This window comes from Lontra canadensis, unplaced genomic scaffold, assembly GCF_010015895.1.
Source record: "Lontra canadensis isolate GAN:19392208 unplaced genomic scaffold, GSC_riverotter_1.0 scaffold12, whole genome shotgun sequence".
Classification (NCBI taxonomy): Eukaryota; Metazoa; Chordata; class Mammalia; order Carnivora; family Mustelidae; genus Lontra; species Lontra canadensis.
In genome coordinates this window covers 11,472,955-11,493,474 of record NW_022631006.1, presented here as the reverse complement: position 1 = coordinate 11,493,474, position 20,520 = coordinate 11,472,955, and the positions used below count along the sequence as shown (strand labels likewise).

Here is a 20,520-nt window from a genome sequence, read left to right as displayed (position 1 = left end):
ATGCACTTTGTCCTTTCCTTGAAAGGTTGTTTCTTAGAGACCAAACTGCTTATTTGATCTGCTACAGCCATAAAATATTGTTCTATCATTTTGTTGTTAGGAAGCTCAAGAGAAAACACAGCTGCTGCCACAAATCTGTGTGTTTTTGTTCAATATCATGCAAGCTCAAAAGAAAACCATCTCTGTATCATTGGTGATCTGAAACCATCATGGCCAACTGTTAACATCTATTTAATCTGAGTGGTAGGCACACAGGTGTCATTTCCTATTCTGCTCTGTAAATTTGAAATATTTCATAAATTAGGTAAAAATAACTTAGAAAAATCTGTATGGTCTCACAAAGGCAAAGAAAGTATGGCTTTCCTTATAGAGTTACTACTCACAGAATTAAAATACTTGTTACACACTAGAAAACAAGTAAACACAGCCATATACTTAAATGCATAATTACCCCATAGCAGATTGCTTATTACTGTTTTCCTCAAGGTCTTAAAATATACACATGTCTAGTCCTCTGATTTGGGGTTTGGTGGTCATGGCTTTCAAGAGTTATCCTCTACAGTTAAAGGACTAGCTATAGAAGGGATATAAAGGCATGGGGCCAATTCTGATGATGATGAGAGAAGCCAAATAACTAAAAGCCACACAAAGTGGCATTAATCACCATGAGGAATTTTAGCCTCATTCTTTAAGGCTAAGAAACATGTTCATTACCCTCCTGAGAAGGATTCCTTCTCTCAAGGGCAGACTTCTGTTAACCAAGCTTATAAGATTAACAAAGAAAATCAGAGTTCCAATATATTATTTTATAATGAGAAATCTGTCAAAGAGCCAGCATACTAATTCTTTGTCGGAAAACTTTCACTGATCAACAAATTATAATTAGATGGTTAGCACAGTATGAAAAAGAGGAATTGTTAGCTACCTTTGTTGAATATTTCATAGTACCAAGCTATAATAGCCCAATGCATCCATCTCCATATATGAGAAATACCTGCCAATAAGAACAAAATGCTAAAAATTATCCATTGGGCAAAACTCTGTCATCTTGCTAGTGCCTAAATGGATACTGCCTAAGTTTGCCTGCCTTCATAGTTATCAAAACCATCTTTGAATTGAGACTTTCTTTCATGAAATGTGCTGCTGTACTCGATCTTATAGTAAGTCTTACGAGCCAAATGTCACCCACAAAATCAATTCTCTTAGTTATCTTTCTTAGAGCTTATAAAAGATTCCATGTAGCAACTTAGGTTGAGTCATAGAAAGATGAGAAGATCTTTATGAGGGCCATCCTGTAATTCATGAAGTTGTTCATCAATGTATCACAAGTTCCTAGAACAGTGCCAGTGACTTAATAGATAATATTTCTAATATAAATGTAGAAAATCCTCATTTAAAATTTTTTAAAAAGTAGTTCAGTATAAACTTAAAGCCCATACATTTTAACTAATCATCACTTCTCACTTGATAAACACAATCATTCAGGACCTGGAAACTCTGTCCTACACATACTTCTCCAAATTCAGCCTGAGTTACTTAGAGAAAATCCCCCAAAGCTATTTATATCACCCATCAGCCAATACCACCACTTTTATCACCAAGAATAACCATAGAGGTCCATGTTTATATTTTCCTATGTATTCTAGTGGCCAAATCAGCACTAACATCACTTCTTTAGAAAGAAATTTTATCTTCTTCCTATACCAAAGGGCATACCAACCACTCTTACTGTAGGACAAAAATAAGTGTATACATAATGTTAAAATCTGTATTTATAGAAATATATAGGACCCTGATACTAAAATGGGCCTAAACATAGTAAGTTTTTGGTGAAGTCATAAAGTTCTAGAAGGCATGAATTCAACTGTCCTTAAGGTAAAACCCATCCCAGCGTGTATGCGCTGTGTATGTTTTACTCACTGCATACTGGAACTTTTCATTATATTCACGGTCATTGGCTTTCACGATCCGTTCCACTTCTAAAGAGAAAGAGAAATCAGGCTGGAATTAAATTTTTGACACAAAGAAACATATAACTCATTAAACTAATATCACTTAGGTTACTCTGATTGTCTCAAGGTTTCAAGAATTCTTTCCTTTAGAATTTGAAGGGCATTGGTTTTTTCCAGCCTAAATGTTGAAACATGTGTTGGAAAGTCCCAAAATGGAAAGCTGAAATGTGTCTCATTGTAATTCTGATGCCAGCCATAAAACAAAACATTATGTGTCTCCAATTTCTACATCCCTTTAGCTCCACAAAGACCCTTTCTCTTAACTCCAAGTAGTTCCTAAAGGAGAAGCCTGATCAAAGTCAAACGCCACCTGGGAAGGGATTTTTTTTTTTCCCTATAAAGTGAAAAAATACAATATAGCCAAACAAAACCATAATGAAGGGACAGGTGCAGTTACCGACCTTATGGTCACTGCACAAAGGTGATATTTCTAAACAACCCAGGCATAGTGAGAGGAACTGCACATCACCAGAAGATGGAAACTTGCCCTTTGCTGGAAGTAGCTTAAAAAATACCTTCGGGAAACAAATGCAAACACCAGTACAAATAACAAAATAAAAGAACAACAAACTCAAAGATTATAATGGTGCATAAATTAAAATCTGCAGAGGGAAAGAAGAGACAGTGCTCCCCAGAAACACTAGCAGAATACATTTTTGTAGTAGAAGTAGCAAGTTCTTGCTCCATTTTACTGAATTCAGAGTTGACAAAGGAGTAATGATGGAAAAATGAAAGCTATTGGATGAAGACCAGCAAAAAATTTACCAGATGTCAATGTTGAACACTCATGGAGTGACTTGATCATTTCACCTGGGATTCTCTTAATCTCACAGTTCTCCACCTGGGTAAGTGATAGATGGTAAAAAGTACAGGGATAGTGGTAAGAGTCCAAGTTTGGAGAAGGTACATACAACCACAGAATTAAAGAAGACTGGAAGATAGAAAGTAACTTAGAGTCATATATTAGGGATGGGGGAAGGAAGAGCAAGGGGAAAGCAATGAGAAGGAGAGCTAAAAGTAGAAGTGAGAGGACAAGAAGCAGGGGGTGAAGAGGGGAAGAAAGAAAGGAATATATTTTATCCCCATAACCATCCTCCAAACACCAGGCACCGTGGCTTGTAAGAGTTGACTATTTTTTCCTAAAAGTCCCAGAGGAATGTTAATGTCTCTACAGTCTCTTTGGTTCAAGTCTCAAGTATGACGTGTTCACTTCTGAAAACTGCTTCTGACAAATGACACCCTGTCTTTGGTTATAGCTGAGTTTCTACCTTTGCAGAATGTTTGTCTGACATCCACCTACATGACTCTCTTCTTACCTATGTATTAAAGTCAGATCTCTGTGACTGCTCATGTTTTCAAGGCTAGCTCACCTAATTTCTGGTAAGAATGATATTGGACTGATGGCCACAGCTAACTAACCACACTGAGTGGGCTTGCCCCTAATATATATAACTCTGAAATCCAAAACTCACCCGGAAGCAACCTCGTAACCAAGCATCCCTCAAATGAACATTTCAAACCTTGGTTATAAAGATATCATCCTCCCTTCTTACTGGATCCCTAACAAAGAGCAAAAATATCAAAGGCCAAAATGGTATTTTGGAGGGTGAGGGTACTTAAGAAGCTTGGACAATTTGTTTATAAACATCCCTACCTTAACACAGGCATAGTAAAACTGCTGAGAGGAAAAAAAAAACAGATATTATTGGGAGGGTGAAGGCTGGGGGCACTCTTCTGCAGGGCAAAGGTCAACCTGGCCCACCTGGCATCCTGCTTATAATGTAAAGATTAGCTTTAGCTATAAGGCAAAACTTGGATGTGTTAATTTTTATTTCTTCAATTGCCTTTAGTTTACATCATACACATTCAGATGATGATCATTTTTAAATTTCTCGTTTATACAAAGCATATCCAGGGATAGAATTCTATAGTTCTGCAGCTAATTTTACTCACTCCAAAAACCAGAATCTTGACTCCTGTCCAGTGTCTCCATGTAACCACCCTCCCCAGGAACTATAACCCTTTCCCAAAGCGGCCAGAAGAGTAATTTCTATACTAGGAAAGTTTGAATGTTCTTCTGGGTGTCCACATTGCTCTTGTCTCTTAAGACTTTGTTAGAGCCAGCAAATCCTCTTTTGGTTTCTAAATCATTATTGAATCTTTGATCTGCACTTCCCGTAGGTACACTCCTTCTGAACAGAGTCTTTATAAATAAACTATGGCATATTTTCTATCCCCTCCATAAGCTCTGCAACATTCTGGCTTTGTTCTACATCCCTACAGACTTCTGCCTTTAACTTAACTATGCTAAGCCAAGAACTAACAATCTTCCATGTGCTAGGACAGTGGGTGAGGGGATAGAAACCCCTCTTGGCAATAAGTCACATCCTATAAGTAAGGGAAGCTGAAAATGAATCCTCCATAAACAACTCCCATTGATAATTGCTCAGAGGTTCAATGACTTAATGCTCAAAATTTCATAGGCATTGCAGGACACTTCCAGCTATAAGAATACTGAAAGAAAAGTACCCACCAGGAGATTTAGGATCTACTAGGGTAAGCTCACTGTTACATAATTGTTATCACTGAATTTGTGTGGTTCCAAAAAGAAGTAAAGTGATACACAGGATGTATAAAATATAGTGAGCCAGCATATGTTTAAAGTGAAGTTCAAAGACCTTCCAGTTCAAGATAGCAAACCAAGTATGTCCCTCTACCTCACTTCCCACCCAGGTCTCACTAAAATAACAGCAATATGTTTTTTAAAAGAATAAAAACATAACAGTGCTGGAAAACAAGAATAGAAGCTTGCAGATGTTCATTAATTTTAAAAATTCCCAGTGAGGCCCCAGAAAAGTTCCAAATTCAGTCAATAAATACAAAGGTTTAAAATGTGTTATGGAGGGGCGCCTGGGTGGCTCAGTAGGTTAAAGCCTCTGCCTTCGGCTCAGGTCATGATCCCAGGGTCCTGGGATCGAGCCCCGCGTCAGGCTCTCTGCTCAGCAGGGAGCCTGCTTCCCCCTCTCTCTCTGCCTGCCTCTCTGCTACTTGTGATCTCTCTCTGTCAAATAAATAAATAAAATCTTTAAAAAAAAAAAAGTGTGTTATGGATAGGGTGACAGTACCAGTTTATGTGTATTGTCTTGACAAAATAACTTCTCACTTTCAAAGGTGTCTTGGCTTAGAAGATAAATTATCTGTGCATTCTAGTTTTGGAGTATCACCAGAATAATTAAAGAAAATTGAGCTAGGTGGGCCCCCCAAATCCTCCTACCCTTGCTCATTAAAGAGAGTAGGCAACATGCCTAGGGAGGAAACCAAGAATGGGTGTTCAGATCTAAGAAAGAAGAAGCTCTAAACCTCCACATCAGCTACGGGAGACTCCGGTCCTAGTAAACCCTGCCTTACTGAGGCAGTTGTGGGATTTGCCAGGCTACAGACTGAATGTTTATGGTCCCCCCAAATTTCTGTGTTGGAACATTCCCCATGAGATGATATTTGACTGCATTTGGGAGTGATTAGGTTATGAGGGTAGAGCCCTCATGAGTGGGATTAGTGCCCTTATAAAAGAGGTCCCAGAGAGTCCCCTGCCCCTTGCATCATGTGAGGACACAGCAAGAAGACAGCCATCTAAGAACCAGAAACCAAGCTCTCACCAGACACCAAAAGCATTGACTCCTTGATCTTGGACTTCCCAATCTCCAGACTGTGATAAACAGATTTGTTGTTAATAAGTCACCCAGTTTATGCTATTCTGCTATAGCAGCGAGAAAAATCTAAGACATACAGAAAAATCTCCCTGCGAGCTGGTAACATCACCAGATTTCCAATTTAAGGGAGAAGGCTAGCCAGGGGAAAGACCTTTGCAACGGCCCTCTTATGTAAACACAAACCAACTGTAAGTCAGCAGATGTCTGAGAAAACTCAATACCACAAAAGACAATGATTCAAGAAGAAGAGATAATGCTGAAAATGGATGGGGAAAATTGTTTTATGCTAATTAGTACCTTGAAGTTATTCAAGACATAGCATCCATGAAGCAAGAACCAGCTGATAGGAATAAAGATAACACAACAAGAAAGAGTTCCGAGAAATTAAAACTACTTAATGGAAAAATAGGTAGGATAGACAGAAAGAAAAACAAAATTGAAGAAAACTCTTAAAATACATAGCAAAATGACAAAGAAGAGGAAGATGTGAAAAGAACACTTACAAGAAGGGTACATAAACAATGACTAAGTAGAAATAATCAAATAAACAGAAGAAAATGTCCCTATACCAGAGTAAGAGCTAAGTCTTCAAAGTGAAAAAGCCACTGAGACCCAATCAGGATGAATGAAAAGGGACCCACGGTTATCTACAAAATTTTGAGCTCCAAAGACAAAGAAAGTATTTTAAAATTCCAGAAGAGAAAAAAAAAATGGTTAGCCCTAGAGACCTAAGAATTGGCCTAACATGAAAATTCTCATCAGGAGAAAGGATGATAGAAGACATTGAAGTGACGCCTTCTAGTTTTAAGGAAAAATATGTTTGAGCTCAGAATTCTATACTCAGCCAAATAATCAATCAAGTGTGAAGGAGCAATATTTTCAGACATCCAAGAGTGTTTACATACAAGATCATCTCCAAAACAATGACTCAAGAATGTAAAACAGGGTAATAGTTTAAATGTTAAAAATAAAGGGAGTCAAAGAAAATATAGAAGCAAGGATGATGACCAACTAAAGTCAACAATGAAAATAAAACTACCTGATGTGATCACCTACATACCTGTTCTAAGTGAGCCACAAATTCTACAGAAAAAGGAAAGGCTTGTCTATTTCCATTTATTTCACAGCCTATAGGGCAAAAATAAACCAGTTTCTCAGGAAAAGTACAATTATGTATTAATTCTTGGCTCAAACAATAATTTCTCTGAGAAGTCCTCATAAGGAAGTCATTGTTTGATACAAAGAACATAAAATGCGTTTTTAAGAGCTGTGTTTTGTAAAAATTCTAGAGATCTCATTCCAAACACAATTCAGAGGAGCCAATGATAGGGTTTCATACTCAGTCTCTACCTAGCTGATTAAATTCATGTATGTATTTTAGGATATTTAGATGAATAAATAAACTGCAAGTCCTTCCATAAATCACCCTCATTATTATTTCTCTCACCTGCACTTGTGCTAAATGCTAAATGACTGAGTTTCAGATCAAAATTCCTGAAAAATACCTGAAGAACTGCTATGCTGTGTTGCTAGCCGAGTACAGATTCTTGGAACAGAAAATCAAGCTGGTAATAGTGTTAACATTCCTTTGTGACAGCTGAGGAGCCTAACAAAGACATTTACCTAAATAGGAAGCTATCCTTCATCATTTCAACAAGTAAGGAGAAGAGCCATTAGCAGAGGTAGAATTGTCTTAGACACTTATTTTGAATCTACTCTAGAATACAGAAAAATAGGCATAGTAAAAAATAGGTAATTAAACCCACGAAGACCTCTTCATAGAGGATAATGGAAGTAGCCTGTACTTTCCAAAACTCAAAGGCCTGTATAATTTGATGCCTGCCTCAATCAAATAAAAGATCAATGAAGCACTCATAGAATGCTTATCTTTGAGCCATATGATTACTGTTACCTTATCCCAGATAACTAAATAAGGATGCCTCATTTATTTTATGAAGTGGTCATTTAGAAATCAGTTAAATGTTAGGAAACATTTACCAAAAAGAGTAACCCTAGTTTTAGGATAAATGACAGGTAGTCTACCCCGTCCCTCCCTACAATAATTATCTGATCCTGCAGATGATAGGTTTCAGATAATAAAACCACATCCACTTATGTATGTACATATGCTTGTCTTTCCATTTGGAAGAAAGAGTTTCATCAAAAACATCCAAGTGTTGGGGCACCTGGGTGGCTCAATTGGTTAAGCATCTGCCTTTGGCTTAGGTCAAGATCCCAGGACAAGATCTCAGGGTCCTGAGATCAAGTCCAATGTTAGCATCTCCTTCTTCCTCTGCCCTTTACCCTGCTCATGTTTTCTCTCTCTTTCACTATCTCACTCTCAAATAAAAATCTTTATAAAAAAGTTAAAAAAAATCCAAGTGTCATCCAATCACTAAAACACAAGTTTGAAAGACAGGAGGGATGTTACACAACCCTACTGGAAATTTTTAACCTCAGTTGAGATGTTGTTCTTTGTTACCAAGACTTTTGGGACCCATAAAAATGAGAATTTGATGACCAAGCATGCATAGAAGAGGAGGAGGTCTGGATCTTTAAGTCAGAGACCAGAGATCGTCCTTCTACCAACTATGCGTGTGAGCATGTTTTAACTCATGACCTCTCCTTATCTGTGGTTCCTCAGAAAAATAATGCCACTTTGTGTTGACATCATTATATAAGAAAATATATGGAAAGCACTTTGCAAACAGAAAAAAATAACAAAAAAAACATTTTTCTAAAAAAGAAATAGCAAATAAGTGAGAAAAAAATCACCCAAATTGGGATAGTCAGTCTTAAATTTGCTTGTATTATTATTTCTCAAACAGATCTGAAGTAATTTTCTAATTTTCTGAATATTCTTAGTGGAAACTGGCAAATACCCATTGATTCTTCCACAAGTTGTTGGGGGCAACACCCAATGCCTAATCTGGGCTCTTCTCCTTCATACTATAATAATTTAGACAAAATCCAGCTTCTATTTCCAGCAGGCATCTATGTCTTTTTTTCTCTTAGTTTTTCTATGAACAACTCCCAACACCTTAATATTTAAGACTAGTTGGTGAATTCAGTAGCTCTGTTAAAAGACCAAGAGTAAGAGGGAAGATTTAGGAGGCTTCCATTGGACCCATAAGTGATCACAGCAACTACAAATTCCTAATTAATGAACACAACTGTCTTTCTTCAATTAAATCCAGAGCATTTTGTCCTTCACCAAATGTGGTTTGGGAGACAGTCTTCAGGCAATTGGCTTTATATCCCCAAAATCATGAAATGATGAAGCACCACAAAAAATCTGGGGGCTCTGTATAAACCCTGATGACAGGAATTTGTACTTCCTCAACAAGGTTGGTCCCAATCCAAAAGCTGAAGAATGTCTCCAAACATGGAGTGTCATTTGGGGTTTGGGGTTGTTGTTGGTTTTTTTGGGTTGGGTCAGAAGTCTCAGAAAAATACCCTCAAGCCAAATCAATAACTTAAGCTTTTTCCTTTCTGTATTTTCTTTCATTCTTCACAATCTGGACTTGTGGTTGGGAGCCAAAGCAATTCATTAAAGACATGAGGAAAGAACAATGAGTGGAGAGAGCTTTAAAGAAAAGAGTTCCCCCACCCTCCAAGATTTCCTGATTTGACTCCAAAAGCACATTCTGATACAACTGAAAAATATGTGTCCTAAATCGGGGTTTCCTATTGAAACCCAGTGGTGACCTGCAGCTGCTGGGACTTATTGACATTTGAACAGCAAACTAAAGAGAATTGAAGCAAAAGAGAAAAATCTTCCCACAAATTTTTTTTATTCTTGTCCTGACAAAAGAGCTTGGAAACAGAGTTAGGGGATTCAAACAAATACTAAAAAGCCTTGGGTTTGTTTTCCTCTTGGCTGAGCCAATTTGCTCATCAGGTCCAGATATTTGGAAAATTTGATTTATTGGAAGCTCTATTCCTCCCATGGTTTACTATAGCTTCACAAAGAAACATAAAAATTTTTAACCAGTTCATTCTTCTTCCACCATGCACGAATTGGATTACATAAATTACAAGTAAAAATCAATAAAATCTTCATATAAGTCTGTGGTATATTGCTTTCTGTAAGTATAGATTCCACAACTAGAGAGTTAAGAAATACCACAATATAATGTTAATAATAGCAGCTAACATTTATTGAGCACTGATTAAAAACTAGATACTATGAGAACTGTTTTGCATACTTTATTTCATTATTCCTCAGAATAATCCAGGTACCAACAGGTATATGCTATTATTAGTTCCATTTTATAAATGAGGAAAATAAGTCCTCACAAGATCATGCAATACGATCAGATTTCAAACACTGAGCTGCCTTCTTATGAAAGCAGTGTGAAAGAGATTTGGGGTATCGGGAGATGTTAGATGGCACTGTGTGGAGTTGGCTGGGAAAATGCAAATTGCTGTGTGCCTATATTCAGAGGTCAAGGAGAGGAAGAAGAGGACTCTGTTATTGAATGCCATGCTCCATGGTCTACCTCAAACACACACTCCCTTCCCATTAACCTTGCAGCCCTGTGACCTCTCACTTTCCACTGCTTCTAGGCTTCTCTCTGCTGCCTGGTGGAGGCTGCCTCCTCTTCTTGGAGCCTTTGGGCAGTCCTTGCTGAGAAAACTCTCCCAAAACCCTGTTTAAAACTTACTGCTTTCTTTGCACCCTTTCTCATATGGGCCTAATGCTAGACTATTGGTTTTTATTTCTATTCTTTTATAATTTAATTATAAAATTATAGCAAAAAAATGCATTTTTATGAACTGGGCCAGGGTCAGAGTATTTTCTGTGAAGATGAAAAATAGCTGTGTCTTCCTACAGCATCCCCTTTCAGAAAGAAAAATAAAATAAGGATCTATCCCAAGAATCACAAGAGCCTAGAAGAACCTGGAGGACATTTAATTTTCCACTCTGAGACACATTCTGGCCACCCAAGGGAAAGCAAGCCACCTGTCACCAAGTGAGAGCAAAGAACCCCAGGTAGAAAAGAAAGACACAGGACAAGGAAATCGAAAGACATCTCTTTTCTGATATCTCAGGGTTTGCACAGGAAGCTGTGTTTTTCAAAGCTTAAATTTGTTATTTTGAGATTAAGGGGGCTTATAAATTGGGTTTCTTTAGTACATATTGGTTTCTGTGCCACAGACCCATGAATCCATGTGGCAATAAAAATCTGCTGGAGCCAAGACAAAGGGATTTATTCCAGAAATATTTATGGAGCTCTTTTGAGCAAGGCTCTACTGTAGACAGTGAGGAAAAAAACAAGACAGCAATAGCCTTCGAAGGGTGAACATGCCCACAAATACTCACACGGCATGGAAGCAGAGGAGGGGCACAGGAGACATGGGAACCAGAGAAAAAGAAAGTCAGGTCCAAGTGGGTGGAGAAAAGGCATCACCACCTATCTCAAGTAGCTCTGAAGGGAATTTATGCAGCTAGATACACACTGGGGAGTGTGGTAGGTTGTTTTGCCAAGCTCCTTATCCATGCCATGTACTGAAAAAGAAGGAATTTAGTAAAGGTGGTCTGCCACCTAAGATAAAATATGGACTTTTCAAGAGGACATCTCCAGTTCCCCAACCACTGTCTCTTCTAGCAAATAGTGGACCACATGTGAAAAGACCAAAAGAAAAATTAGGAACCTCACTTTATTTACCTACTAGTGAATATGTGGAGAACATATGTTTTAGAAGAGACACAATGGAGCCAGAACTTTGGGCAAAAAAGAAATCTGCCTACTTCTCACACTCCCCTCCCACCCTACCTATCCACACTCTGGTCCAAGTCACCTTTTCGCTGTCCTCCAGTTACTGCAATAGCCTGCCCTGGGCCTCCCAGCTTCCTCCCCTGCCCACATAATCTATTTTTAATAGGACAACCAGACTGATCCTTTTCCAATTGTATTTGTTTCCTATTGCTGTTCTAGCAAATCACCACAAGCTTATAACAACACAAATGTGTGATCTTATTCTGGAAGTCAGAAGTCTGAAAACGGAGCTCCCAGAGCTAAAAATCAAGGTGTTTTATCAGGACTGAGTTCCTTCTAAAAGCTGTAGGAGAGAATCCATTCCTTGCCTTTTCCAGCTTCTAGAAACTGCCCACATTCCTTGGCTCATGGCCACATCACTCTGACCTCTGCTTCTATTGTCATATCACCTTCTCTGACTCTCCTGCCTCCCTCTTATAATTACAGTGGACCTACCTGTATAATCCAGGGTACTCATCCTATCCCAAGATCCTCAACCGTATCTCCAAAATTTATTTTACCAGGTAAGGTAATATATTCACAGGTTCCAAGGATAAGACATGGACATATCTGGGGAAAGGGGCGTTAATGTGCCTACCACAAGAATCATCTTTTCTCTGCTCAAAATGCCCAATGCTGCTGCACCTCAAGAAACAAGCAAGTTCTTATAGAGGAATTCAGGGCCCTGCTTGATCTTCACACACTTACCCCGTTACAACCACCAAAAGCCCACGGACAGTGAAGCTAATAAAGCTTAAGCTTCAGAGCACCTCACTAGCACTTTCATTCCAAAACCCTGGGAGTCACACGAGAAATGTGTTTGTCCAGGAAATCTTACTGTTTCCAACAACATAGATGGGCCTTGGTGGCATCATGCTAAGTATACTAACTCAGACTGAGAAAGACAAATACTATCTGATTTCACTTATATGTTAAACCAAAACGAACTCACAGAAAAAAGAGACCAGACTACTTGTGGTTATGGGGCAGGGCAAGGAGAGGGAGGCACAAACTTCCGGTTATAAAATAAGTAAGTACCAGGGATATAATGTAAACACGATGACTGTATGACATATGCGGTATGATATACAGGAAAGGTGTTGAGAGATTTTTTTCATTTTTTTGAAGATTCTATCTATTAATTTATTTGAGAGTGAGTGAGAGAGCACAGGAGGGGCAGCACCAGAGGAAAAGGGAGAAGCAGGCTCCCTGCTCAGTGGGGAGCCTGATGTGGTGCTTGATCCCAGGACTCTGGGATCATGACCTGAACCAAAGGCACAAACTTAACCATCTGAGCCACCCAGAAGCGCCAAGAGAATAGGTCTTCAGAGTTCTCATCACAATCATAAAATTGCAGCCCCTCAAATGTACAAAGTAACTTACTTATTATTTGATTTTGTTGACTAGCTTTCTTCTCCCCCCACAAAATTGTAAGCTCCATACAGGTTGAAGCTTTTTTTTCTACTTTTCAAAAATCTGTTTTGCTCACAGCTATATCTGAAAACTTTGGAACAGTTTCTGGCACAAAATAGATATCCAGTCAATACTTGTGAAATGGTTGGATTGATAGATAAACAAGCAAATAAATGAATGAACTACCACTAAAAGTTCTCATTATCGTAAGACAACCAAAACTACCATAGTCAAACAAGATCATTCCAGCTAAAATAATTGACACATGGTATTTTCATCAACTTATCCACCTTAAAGAATGTAAATTTACAATTCACAGTAGACAACTGCTGAGTTATTAAGGGTACTTTTCTTTATAGAAAATACCATTTTGGGATTACTTCATAAGCTTTAAGATTTTATTTCACCATTGAAAGATTTCAAAGCATATTTCAAAGTTAAGCCCAGAAATAAAAATTATAGTTTCCTTTAAATTAGGAAGTTCTGTTTGAACAAATAGCAAGCACAACATAACACAAGAACAGGGTCCAGCAGGGGACTATAATTCAAATAGCACTTACTAAAACTACTCAAAATAATAACAATCACAGCTACAAATAAGAATTTGACATATGCCAGATACTGGCTCAAATACTAAATTAAAGAAGTGTTCTAAGGTTTGGGTCCATGGAAAGGATCTGAAAGTATTTTTTAAAATAAATGACTATAATTCTAGGAATAAAATTAAGGATTTTTCTTTTATAAAACCAAAGTATGACAAATAGAATATTATTGGGAATACTAAAGAAAGAAATGGAGAACTGGAACAAATGCATTTACAAATATGTTCTAAGTCCAATAAGTATATATGACATACAATGTTGTTCTAAGTATAATTTTATTATTCACTATAATGAGGTAGTTCATAATAGACTCATTTTTGTGTATATGTCATGGCTAATATTTAAACCTATTCTAGCCAAGAACACTGATTTACATATTCCTTAACCATTCCTTAACCATTATTTTCTTATTCAATTCACTATTCTTTATTCCTTATTTATACTTCCTGATATATTCAAATACTCCTATAACTACTACAGAACAGTAATATTTAATGTATTCTCCTGGTAAGCTTATAAAACATTATTAAAAATGTGTTTTTAAGTTTCCCATTACAACAGTGTAAACTGTGTCAGGATTAACTCATCTGCTGAGAACTTTAAGAGCTAGATGAAATATACAAAATGTTTGTAAATGTTTGAAAATGTTAGAAAATACATAGAACAAAATCAGACAGAACATGAAAGGCCAAGAACCAGAAAAGTACTGAGGTAACCCTGATATTCTCTACCATTCCCCTTAAGGTATTTTTTAATTCCTCAGCTTCCCAGAGGTGAGAGAAGACAACAATTAGAGTTCAGAACCTAGCAGGGAAGAGGAGCCTTGGTAACACTCTAGGTTTCTAGCTGACTTCTGAAGGACTGCGTTCTAGGAGTAAGAACTAACAAAATTAGATGATGCCTTATAAATATTGAAACCCAGACTCGTACTATCTCAGTCTCTGACCGTATCAAGATGATCTATTCCTTCTCTAATTGTGTCTGAGAGGAAAAGTAAATTTTCCTCAAGGAAGATAACATTATCCAGATCCCCTACAATTTTTTCATAGGCAAGTTCTAGATTTTAATAATAAATTAGCAAGTATGGCAGGGCACAATATCAAACTATCAAAAACCAAGAGAAAAAAAATAGGAAATAGAAACTGACCTACATATGATCTAGATATTGGAACTATCACACATGGACTTTAAAATAATTGTAATTAACATGTACATTAGAATAGATGACAATATACAAATTACCAAATTACACATAAAACAAAAAACAAAATGTATAGAATTTGAAAATACTACAATTAAGCATTCAATATAGGAGTTTAACAGCACATTAGACATAGCAGAGGGAATAGTTGTAAATTAGTGATTAGAAAATATAAAAACTGGACAAGGAAGGAAGAAAAAAGTTGAAAATATCAGAAAAAAGCATAAGCACATAGAGACATGGTAAAAGTTCTATCAGATGTATAACTGGAGTCCCACAAAAGAGACCTGAGAGAATAGGAAGTAGTAACAATATTTGAGGATATTCTGAGAATTTTCCAAATTTCCAAAAGAAATCAAGGTGAAAAACTCAGAATCTCTATAAATTGCAAGCTTGTTAAATACAAAGAAAACCATACCTATACCCAGAATAGTAAAAATGCTGAAAAACAAAAATAAAGTTTTTAAAATAGCCAGAAAATATATCAGTTCAACAAAAGAATAACAAGAATGTCAGCTTACTTTTTTTCTTTTTTTAATGTAATTCTATTTTTTCAGTGTTCCAGGATTCATTGTTTATTCACCACACCCAGTGCTCCATGCAATATGTGCCTTCCTTAATACCCACCACCAGGCTCACCCAACTCCCCACCCCTTCCCCTCCAAAACCCTCAGTTTATAGTCAGTTTACTTTTTAAAAGAACAAGTGGAGATCTGAATGTGACAGAATAGTACCTTTAAATTGCCAGAAGAAAAGACTACCAACCTGGAGTTCTATGCTCCATAAAAATATTTATCCAGGGGTGCCTGGGTGGCTCAGTGTGTTAAAGCCTCTGCCTTCCACTCAGGTCATGATCCCAGGGTCCTGGGATCAAGAGCTGCACATCTGGCTCTCTGCTCAGCAGGGAGCCTGCTTCCCTTCCTCTCTCTCTTTGCCTGCCTCTCAGCCTAATTGTGATCTCTGTCAAATAAATAAATGAAATCTTAAAAAAAATTTTTATCCAAATATAAATGCAAAATAAGGATCTTTTTCCTAATAAAAAGTGACTGAATTCACTATCATTAGTTCCGCATTTTTTAAAAAATGAAATCTTCAGGCAGAAGGAGAATTACTCTAGATAGAATCACAGAAATGCAGAAAAATGAAAGAAAAAACTGAAATGTTGTAGGTAAATCTACATAAATAATGAACATGTTGACAATAACACAAGTTATTTGTTACTGCTGTAACAAAACTACTGTTTTACAATACACAATGAATTAAATACATGATAACAATGGCACAGAAATAGATAAGGAAAGTTAAAATGCTCTAATTGTTACATGGCTCACAAAGTAGTAAAAGTACTAAAGTTAATCAAATAGTTATGTCGCAATCCTAAAAATAACCACATAAAGAACACTAAAAGAATGATAAGTAACAAGCTAATAGATGCTTAGAAATGGTTAGAATACTCTAGAAATAGAAAAGCAATAGAAATATTGCTTATGCAAAGAAAGGCAACAGAAAAAGAAATGTAAAATAACAAATAGTAAGACAATAGATTTAGCCATAAATGTATCAGTAATTATATTAACAATAAATGAACTAAATACTTCATTTAAAAGTCAAAGTTTGATGGCTCAGTCATTAAGCTTCTGCCTTCAGCTCAGGTCATGATCCCAGGATCATGAAATCAAGCCCCACATCGGGGTCCCTGCTTGGCAGCAAGCCTGCTTCTCCCTCTCCCACTTCCTTTGCTTGTGTTCCCTCTCTCACTGTCTCTCTCTCTTTTAAATAAAAATCTTTTTTAAATAAATAAATAAAAGTCAAACTCTGTCAAACTGTATTTTTTAAAACCACAATATATCACATCTTAAATTTAAGACATTAAAGGGCTGAAAGTAAAAAGAAAAAATATATAACATGTAAACATTAATAAAAGGAAATCTGGTATCACTACACTAATACCAGATAAAGTAGACTTCAATATATAACAATTGCTAGAGATAAATAGGACCATTCCATAATAATATAAAGATCTTTCTTCTAGGAATATATAACTCTAAATTTGTATACATCATAATGTAACCTAAAAATATATAAAGCAAAAACTGACAGAACTAAAAGAAGACATAGACAAAGTTAAGAATATCTTGATAAACTAAAATATGGCTATAATGGTTAATTTTAATGTGTCAACTTGATGGGGCCATGAGTTGCCTAGATAGTCAAACAACATTCCCCATGTGTCTGTGAGAATCCTAACATGAAAAAGCCTTTAAACATTTGATAATCTTTAATGCACGTGGCAGAATAGATACTCTGTTGTTCCAAACTACAGAACAGAAAGTGAACTCAAGGATGTGAAATTCTAGTTAATATGTAGGCAAATTTACTGTCCAGAGGATGATCTAGCTCTTACAGTACATGCTTGAACATGTTAGAGTAAGTAATCAAGGAAAATATTCAGCAACACTTCAGGAATAGATTGTCAAGTTGGAAGAAAATTTGGACAAGATGATTTTGAAGACCCTCCTAATTCCCAGGTTTTATCATTCTATACAACCTGAAACTATATTAACAGAATGATTAGATTAAAAGAGTAGCAATTAGAAATAAGGTGGAACATTTAGGAAAGATGTCACGATGGACACCACAGATTTAAAAGTTATCTCCACAGAGATGAGTGGAAGCCATGATAGAAGAGCACTCCTCTGAGGAACACACTATACAGACAGAAGAGGATAGAGGACAGAACCAGGGGCAATTCCACCACTGAGGTCCAGTGAAGGAGACAGGGTCATAGCAGTCTGAGAAGCAAGAATTTCCACAAGAGTTGTGAAGACCAAGAAAAAAGAGTGTTCAAGAAGAGAATATATACCCCACCTCCAAATCCACAGAGGTAATAAAGGATGGTGTTGAGGAACAGCGCCTTTAGAGAGTCTCCAGTGACTGGTGATTTTTTTTAATAGCAGCCCAAACTAGACTATATCCTGAGTAATAAAACACCAGATTGCTCAAAGCCTACATAATACCTCAAATAGAGCAGCACACAACTTTTGGAAGTATATGAGAGCCAGAAGAAATCTCTTTCTACACTTTCTATTTGTAACTGTGCACAATGACTATGATAGCAAATTTTTAGTTATATAGTGTACTCTCTGTACAAAGAAAAAAAAATACTTCTTTTTCAAAGAAATTTAAGCACAGCATAAAAATCTAGACCACAAGGTGGACTAAGAATACCAATGCTACCTCTTCCTTCCCTCCCAGTTAAAAAGCTGATGAACGAACAATGGGATAACTTATGCCCTACAATACTTAGGATGAGAAACAAATATTCAATGTCTGGAATAATTTCTATCATGTTTTGGCACAGAAATTTAGTAAAGTGAAATGGAATGGATTAGGCATTTCTCCCTCATCTGTAGTGGTACCAAATAAAATTTCCCATGTCTTGTTCCCTCTAGATACCAAAAAGTTATGAAAATGTGCAGGAAAACTAATTAGAGAATACTAACTCCAATGGTGCCTAGGTGACTTAGTCGGTTAAGCAGCTGCCTTTGGCTCCAGTCATGATCCCAGAGTCCTGGGATCCAGGCCCACATTGGGTTCCCTATTCAGCAGGGAGTTGGTTTCTCCCAAACCCCTGCCCCTGCTCATGTTCTCTCTTGCTCTCTGTCTCTCTCTCTCAAATAAATAAATTTTTAAAATCTTTATTAAAAAGAGGAAGAAAGAAAAGAAAATACTAACCCCAAAGTTTTAAGAGTTTTTGTAAAACTAACACTGTCTTAGTATGTCACTGACTGGCAAGTACTGATTATCACTTCATTCTAATGACCTCATTTTTGGTTTACTAAGAAATTATTGAAAAAATTATATCCATTTTTTTAAACAAATTATTGTATTAGAAACCAAGTTCAAGGGGGTGCCTGGGTGGCTCAGTGGGTTAAGCCTCTGCCTTCGTTCAGCTCAGGTCATGATCTCAGGGTCCTGGGATCGAGCCCCACATCGGGCTCTCTGCTCAGCAGGGAGCCTGCTTCCCCCCCCACGCCCCGCCTGCCTCTCTGCCTACTTGTGATCTCTGTCTGTAAAATAAATAAATAAATAACTCTTTTAAAAAAAAAAGAAAGAAAGAAACCAAGTTCAAACAAAAATTAATACCTTCACAAGTATAATTGCAAAAGTACTTAATGAACTTTTGGATTTGTTGTTTTTCCATAAGGAATAAACACAAGCAGAAATAACACTCCTTAAACACATACATTAATATACATGTACTTTTATATGCATTGATATGGTGCCTATAAGGGTAGGTTCCATCTTACATATCTTTTATATCACCAACTTTCTACTGCAGGACCAACCCACTAAGTAATATAAGCTCGCAATAATGCCTAAGAAGCTGGAATATAAATTCCAACCAAAAAGCTATTTATTTTGTAAGCACAATAGATATGTCACCTAGGGCCCATAATACTTTGAGGGACACAAAAATATTTAAATTTTTATTTTAAAATCAGAAGAAAAAATGAATATAATAATGGATTCATAATAATAAACTTAACCTTATAATCTTATAAAGATGGCATTTGTCTTTATAACCACACAACTGTAAAATATATTTTTTAATATTTTTTGGAGGAAGGGGCCAACAAATACCAATGATAGACATAATATGACCTACTCCACACCCCCATAAACATACAGAGGAATTCCCTGTGGAGTCATGCGTGCTAGGTCCACAACCTCCACATTTTGGAACCTGGAACAGTTTTAGCCAGTTTAAAGACAACCTGTAATTATCCACCTCTCTTCCTTCCCATGTTACCAAACTACAGGAAATCTCATTTAAGAATTTTACACAAGAATAATGGTCTTCATACACTTGGAAATGATTTGTCTTGGACCTCCCATATGACCTATATAGAAAGGACATTTACCAAGAACAGAGAACTTTGGAGAAGATAGCGCAGGAGGAGAACCATAAGCTCACTTTGTCCCCAGAGAAACAAATCAGATAACACAAACATGAGTGTAAATAATCCAGAAACCACTAGAAGTCTGGCAGAACTGACTCTCCACAGCTAAATGCAGAGAGGAGGATACATCAAAGAGGATAGGAAAGGCAGAGGCATAGTCAGGACTTCAAAAGATCTATGGGACTATTCATGGAAGGGGAGGGACACCATGGGTGCAGGAACTGGAAAGAAACAGACTCTCACAACAGGCATTCCAGGTCCACAGAATTCCCATAACATTTGCCTTTGAAAACCAGAGGGGCATAATTTCTCAAGTTCTTATAATCAGCAAAGCATAACAACTGGAACTTAAAAATCAACCTGCTCCACTCTGTAGAGCATGGAGAGAGTCCCAACGCTAAAAGAGATAGCACAACAAACATCCCCAAGGACATACATAACCTGAAGTTTACAGGAACATGACTTGTTTACTAATCTCAGAAAATGTATTGGAGAAGCAGTAGTCCTTGGGAGACTTCTCAAGGAACACAGGAGCTGGTGGACACGAATTCCCTCCCCTCCCCTCATTCTAGACACAGGGATCCCTATAGGAACCAGCATAGCACCAACACCTGCTATCTAGCTTGCTAACAGCTATGCCCTGCTGCTGCATTCTCCAGGGTCCTGTCCCTCCAACCAGGTTCTCACTCAAACCAGACCCAGACACAAATTTTGTTAACACCAGCACCCTAGCCCCAGCACTTCTGTGGATCTGCCCCTTCCAATATGTCCCCGGCCAGAACCCACCCAAATTGATGTCACAAATGCTTGCAGTATGCAAGCAGCCCAAGAGGGGCTGGCAGCACTCCAAAGTAAT

At 37.2% G+C, this 20,520-nt stretch overlaps 1 protein-coding gene across 6 annotated transcripts in view; it reads right to left on the bottom strand.

Annotated features, from left to right (window-relative positions):
- The window catches only part of ATP8B4 (ATPase phospholipid transporting 8B4 (putative)), a 253,877-nt gene that overhangs the window by 203,060 nt on the left and 30,297 nt on the right, over positions 1-20,520 (bottom strand). For all 6 annotated transcript variants that reach the window (XM_032856525.1, XM_032856521.1, XM_032856524.1 and 3 more), the window contains one exon: positions 1,921-1,979. In XM_032856525.1, the coding sequence (XP_032712416.1) occupies positions 1,921-1,979 (59 nt within the window). The remainder of the gene's footprint in view (positions 1-1,920; positions 1,980-20,520) is intronic.